The 6204-nt window shown below is 44.6% G+C and overlaps 1 protein-coding gene across 1 annotated transcript; it reads left to right on the plus strand.

Annotated features, from left to right (window-relative positions):
- Nucleotides 1-4806: 4806 nt before the first annotated feature.
- PtA15_14A392 (uncharacterized protein) lies at nt 4807-5336 on the plus strand (the record flags this gene model as incomplete). Its single annotated transcript, XM_053163103.1, has 3 exons — nt 4807-4946; nt 5011-5087; nt 5149-5336. The coding sequence occupies 3 exons, from the start codon at nt 4807-4809 to the stop codon at nt 5334-5336; spliced, it is 405 nt and encodes a 134-aa protein (XP_053027063.1).
- Between the last annotated feature and the right edge of the window lie 868 nt (nt 5337-6204).

Raw genomic sequence — 6204 nt, forward strand, 5'->3', positions numbered from 1 at the left:
TGTGCTACTTCAAGATGCACAAACATCCCGGAACTCGGCAAGGAAGTGTAGAAACCAGCCACAATTGGGATATGTGGTTGATACAGGAAGAGCTGGACCAATATAGGGGGGGGGGGGGGGTGCAAAAAAAACCCTGGCATCATATCCACATTCTCATACATTTTGGTTACTACCCCCCTTGTTCCCCTGCAAAAAACTTCATACAATTGGGGTGAGTACCTTATCCGCCAAATTTCCCATTCATACATCTGGGGTGCGTACATTTTTTGTTTTTTGACCAAAAATTCACACATTTTTGTTACTGTGTTCCATAGGGGCTTTCCTGGGTCCTGCAGTGACCCAACTGGTAGAAAGAGGCCCACTTGTGGGACTGGGCTATATAACCACGAGCCGGCAAGTGAGGTTTTCCCCCCAGGCGCATCCGTTTTGTCTGTAATTCCAGCTGGTGGTGCATCTCACGCTCCCCTGTATAGAGTGCCTCAGGCAAATGGATCTATACAAAGATAGTCCAGTGTGGTAAACTCAGCCAGTGTAATTAGATAATTAGAGATAATACTAATCTTCTGAAGATTCAAGTTTGAACAGGGTGGATGATCTGGGAGATATGAAATAGCTGCCATGAGTTTCATGCAGGAGGGTGTAATCACAGTGCTCTGTGAGTGGATGACTTTCTGTTGAACACTTGGATATACACTCCGGCAAGCATTTTTTACAATCATCTTGGAATGATGTGTGTGTTTTTGTTAGAATGCTTATATCCCATTTATGCTTCCACTATGTTTTTTCAGCTAAGTCTTGTATTTAGTATTGTCCCAGCTCAGATCATTGAGACTCTCCTCACTGAATACAAACTACTTTTTCTCTTAGTTTCAGATACCTTGTCACCAGGCTCCTTCCATGACATTCAGTCCATGCAACCCTGCTGCCCTCAACAGTCTTGGCTGGGCACATGGTTTATGCAGGTGATCCCCATGAGGAGTTGTTTGGGTGTTTTGAGGTGGTCCAGGCTTTCCTCACCCAAAGCTGTGAAGGACTTCATGAACATAATAAGGGGATTCAAAGTTGGCCATGCATGACTTGCATGTAATTTTTCAAATTGGTTTTCAAGGTGTTTCTTGAACACCAACATTCAAAAAAACATTCAAGCAGGTTTGGGGGGTGTAGTACAATGTGACTTGCATGCACTTTTGCAAATCAGTGTTCAAGAATGAACTTGAACACCAACTTTCAAAAGTGCATGCAAGTCAAATCTGGCCAACTTTGAAACCCCCTAATAAAAGAAAAGAAAAATCAAGTGTCAGCACCAAAATAGTAAATTTTTCCTTTTCTTCACCCAGTAATATTCTAATCTTGTGTGCTCTCTCCCTCCTCCCTCCCCCTCTGTTGCTGAACAATAGAATTACTGTCACATGTACATAGTCAGAATGAATGCATGATTAGCCAAAAATCCATGATACACTTTTTACTGCATCAGTGTTGCCTCAAATTTCCAATACACTGCAGGTTTGCTGGCAATGAAGCATTGACTCATTTTTACTTTGAATTGGTAGTGTATCAGCAAAGGAATGTACTACTGGGTTTATCTAGATATGTCTAACCCTGAAAAATTGAAATGCAGTGTAACATCTGTCATGTTACATGTATTGTAATGATCATACCATTTAAATTTTATTTAGTTATTCCTTGATTTGATGGATCATAGCATTGGCTTTAAATTTCCCAGAATTCAGTAATCCTGTGTGGTTTCAAAGTTCCCAGGCTTATACTTACAATTATCCATCAATATGCACCTGAATCAAGTTTTAGGTTTGGTATGCTACATTTCCCAGAATTCAGCAATCCTGTGTGGTTTCAAAGTGCCCAGGCTGATACTCAAAATTATCAATCAATATGTACCTGAATCAAGTCTTTTGTTTGGTATGGGACCTGGGTATGAAGAGGAAACAATACATCAACACGCAACTGTATCTGGAGGCTTTTAATTCAGCCCCTTGGGGACAGTTGCCACTTGGAACTCTGTTTTTCCCCCCCAACCACATCCAATTCCTCCCAAATATGACACCTGTCAAAGCTTCCAACTCAATGATTAACATCATCAGAATAATTTTGGTACCCAAGACCTTCTCTTGCAGCTACTACTAGCTTCAGATCACTGAAGTTGACCAGCAGCTGTTTTCTTCCTTTGCAGCTCCTCCAAGCAGCAATACTGGTTACTGCACCTCCACCTCACTTGGGGCACCTTTCTGAGGGCCTTCAAAATTTTGGGCAATCATGCAAATCAGTATTTGGCCAATGTTTTCCTTTCTTTGAGTCTGACACCAACAGGCTGGATCATCCTCCTGCTCCAGCCCCAGCTCTCAGCTCAGCAGTTCTGGATGCTCATGAAGAAGATTCTGTGAGTGGCTCAAGTGCTTAAAACCATGCAAGAAGTCATAAACACTGAAATTTTCTCCATGTCACCGGGGATGTAACAGGTTCTTCGCAGGCCCAATGTGGAAACAATTCCTGATAGGACTTCTGTTGAAAATGTACAAAGTGATGGTAAGTAAATTTACAAACATCTCAGCCCATGGTGCATAACCAGCAAAAAAACTGAATTTGTTTCCCCATCCTGCATCTTCATGGAACCAACACCATTTTTTCTTGGTTTTGCAGAGATACATGTGAGTTATCTCCTTCATCAGCTAGCCTACCCATCAGAAGACAAAACCAATAAAATCTTTCTTATCATGTGGGTTATGGTTCTTCCAGGAGCCCCATGGAGATGGAAACTCCAGCAATGTGGTTCCAGGATCAACAATGATGCATGATCAGGCAGAGACCTCTGTGAGTAATATTTTTCTCTTGAGGGGAGAATATCCAGCACAGAAGCAGTGGCATTTTTTTGATTGTTTGAATCATGGGTTTTACCAGAGCGCCAATAACCAACAAATACCAGACAATGTGGGATCAAGCAAGCAAGTTGATCAACCAGGGAGTTTTGTGAGTATTGATCTAACAGATCCAGGTGCAGTAACATTGATTTTGTGTGACCTGTGGATGATAGGATATGATGCAAAGGCAAATTGCAAAGAGAAAAAGAGAGAATTTTGTGAGTGATCTACTTTCCAAACACCCCAGAGGAAAATAAAACTGACTTTTTTCATTTCTGTACGGGTTTTGAAGGTTTTTGATGAGGATGAAAGGTCTAAAGCATTGGATTTTCTGAGACTGCAGGCAAGAGTGCAACATTACCAACCAAGGATTTCTGTGAGTGATATCATTTGATACCATAGAAGCAGTGCAGTTTTACCAATTTTTTGATTGCTGGGGCTTTCAGAGGGCCGCTTTGAATGGAACACCCAGTGATTATGATATTTCTCAGGACATAAAAAGATTTATGGAGGCTCTCTCTGCATATGCATAGAAATATGTGAGTGGTACATTGAAGGTGATATTCCAGGAAGTACAACAGATCAATAAGAGCTGAAGCAGAGCTTTATTTATTCCTCTCAGGCGGAAGAAAACCCATGTCCGATTTGTCTTGAAGGTCTAATGCCAACTGAGGATGTCAAGAAATGGCCAATCTGTGAACACAAGTTTCACACAGCTTGTATATCTCAGTGGCAAAGGGATCATTACAGCTGTCCCAACTGCAGAGTAGCAGATGAGTCCCATTGGCTCTATGAGGAACTCTATTCTTTTGGCAGGACATTGAATGCTCAAATGTTCTGGGTTAGATGGAGACTCAATAGTGGGGTTGTGTTGCGTGTGAGTGATTTACATTGAATTCCAAAAGAGACATCCTTCATTTGACAAGCTTCTCAAACACAGGATGTGGATCACTAGATATCAAAAGTTTGGAATGCATTTGAACATGCTCACCCTTCAATAGCTCACAAGCTTCTGCAATCAACTGGTTCACATTCCTGAAATGTTGTTTCATTCATTGATTTGTTTCCATAGTTTGCTTTTGGTCAACTTAAAGCTGTCTCACCCCAGCTCAAAAGTTGACTAATCAACAATGCTGTGGGAATGCTCTCTTTTATTCGATTTTTCCATTCTATTCATTAGGGGTATCCAAAATTTGAGCCGCATAGCATCTGAGTTTGTTGAAAATAGATCTTGCAAGCAACCTGGATGATATTAATAGCACTGTTCACGTAAGAAATCTATGACCATGTGAGAGATATACATCAGCATACTTTCCCAGCCAAATTGGCTGGCACAATGGGATAAACTTTAGTTCAATCTTGCTGATGTTTAGCTTACGTGAACAGTGCTAATAAATGGCGCTGTCCTTTTAGCATTGGCTCAAATGTTCTCTCAAAATCCGTGAATCAAGCAAACCTTGAATTACTTTGAAATACTCTTCATCCATTTCTAGATCAGTTGTTAGGGGTTTTTCTTTCTCTTTTATATCTGCATAGTGGTGATGCCCAAAAATTTTCTGAGCTGTTTGCTACTGTCATCCATTATCAAATGAGTCTGGCTTTTTCCTTGCAAGAGGTTTTTGCGGTATGGCATGTTTTGGCTGGGCAGATGGTTTATGCGGGTGGTCCCCATGGAGATCAGGCGTGTCCGGCAAGGCTGAGGGTGTTTAATTGATGAGTGTTTTGTGGTGTTTTGGGGTGTTTTGGGGTGTTTGAGGGGCAGTGGGCGGGTTTCACAGCACCCGCCATCCTCACGCCAGCCCAGCCCAAACCCAGCACCACCCCAGCCACCGACCACGAACCACCTCGAAAACCGAAAGCAGCCAGAACGATGACAAAACCCACCCCAAGCTAGCACACATCCCACCCCCAACCACCCCAGAAAGGAACGCAGATGAGCCATCCAGCCCAGCACTACCCGCCGCCCACCCTCCCCGACTCCAAGAGCGCCGCCTCCGACTCCTTGCTCTCCAAAACCAGCTCGTCCTTCCGCCACAGGACTTTCCACACCGCATTCGGGCCCCTCTCTGTAAAGTAAACACCCCACACACCCTCGATCCTGACGAACCGAGACTGACACACCCTGTTAATGCTGCAGTAACTTCCTGCGCAAAGACTGGATCAAGTACTATGTCTTTCTCGTCCTCCTGCTCATCGCCATCACCGTCGTCGCCAGTTGAGTCCCTCTCCCAGCCCCCGCCGGAAACAGCAAAGCTGACAGCCCCTCGTGCGCCAGTTTACCACCACCAGATTGTCATTGCCCTGCACCCGTTCGTGCTCTCGATGCGCAACCTCAAAATCAACGGCGTCGAGGTGGGCTGGCTGATCCCGGTAGCAATGCTCTTCATCATCTCCTTCCCGCCCCTCTTCGGCCACGAGGTACGCCCCGCCCACACCCACCCACACTGCTTACAAAAAAACTGACCACTAGACAAATATCAGATCGTCATCATCCTGTGCGGACTCGTGTGGGGTCTGTGGCTGGGCTTTGCGATCGTCTGTCTTGGCACCCTGCTGGGCGAGCTGGCCAACTACTGGACGTTGTGGAACTCCGACCGGTGCTGGGCCATCGGCAGTTACTGGAAGGGAAAGTGCGCTGTGCGCTGCCTTTGCGGTGGTCCGGGTAGATTGAGGATTCTGGGATTTGAAGGGATAGCGTTTTTGAAATTGGGGGGGGGGGGGGGGGGGTATTTTATGAGAGACAACGGAAGGGAGATTTCTGTTGGCGGTGGTTTTGATGTTGAGGATCTGAGGACAAAGAAAGCCGGCGAACTAAGCCAGGGAGAAGTGATCTGGAAGAGGATCGGCGCGGGGCTGAGAGGAGGAACTCAGAAGCTCTGCGAGTATATCGGCGAATGCAAGGATCAATAAACATAAGATTTGGGATTCTTCTGATTGATGGATGATCTGAGACAAGACTTTACGGTTCAGACGAAGTCCCTGCCGCCCCATCATCTGAGTTCAAACTGAACTCAGACTCCGGGGGCTGTGACATGCTGCAGACAAGTCATCATACACCTGCGCACAACAACAACAGGAGGAGAGAGGAAAAGAAGGAAAAAAAACAAAGAAAACAAACAACCTGAGACAAAACAGAAACAAGACCAACCCTCCGCAAAACAAGGCCTTCCCAACGCGCGCACATAGAAAACAAAAAAAAAAGAAAGTAGGTCAGAAGAAAACAGAAGGAAAAGAAAACAAGTAAAAGAACAGAAATGGCCAAAACAACAAGAAGGAAGACACGTGGGGTTCTTGATCCTGATACGTCTTGAGGATTCCACCCCGCGCAAAG

Source organism: Puccinia triticina, chromosome 14A (genome assembly GCF_026914185.1).
Source record: "Puccinia triticina chromosome 14A, complete sequence".
NCBI lineage: Eukaryota > Fungi > Basidiomycota > Pucciniomycetes > Pucciniales > Pucciniaceae > Puccinia > Puccinia triticina.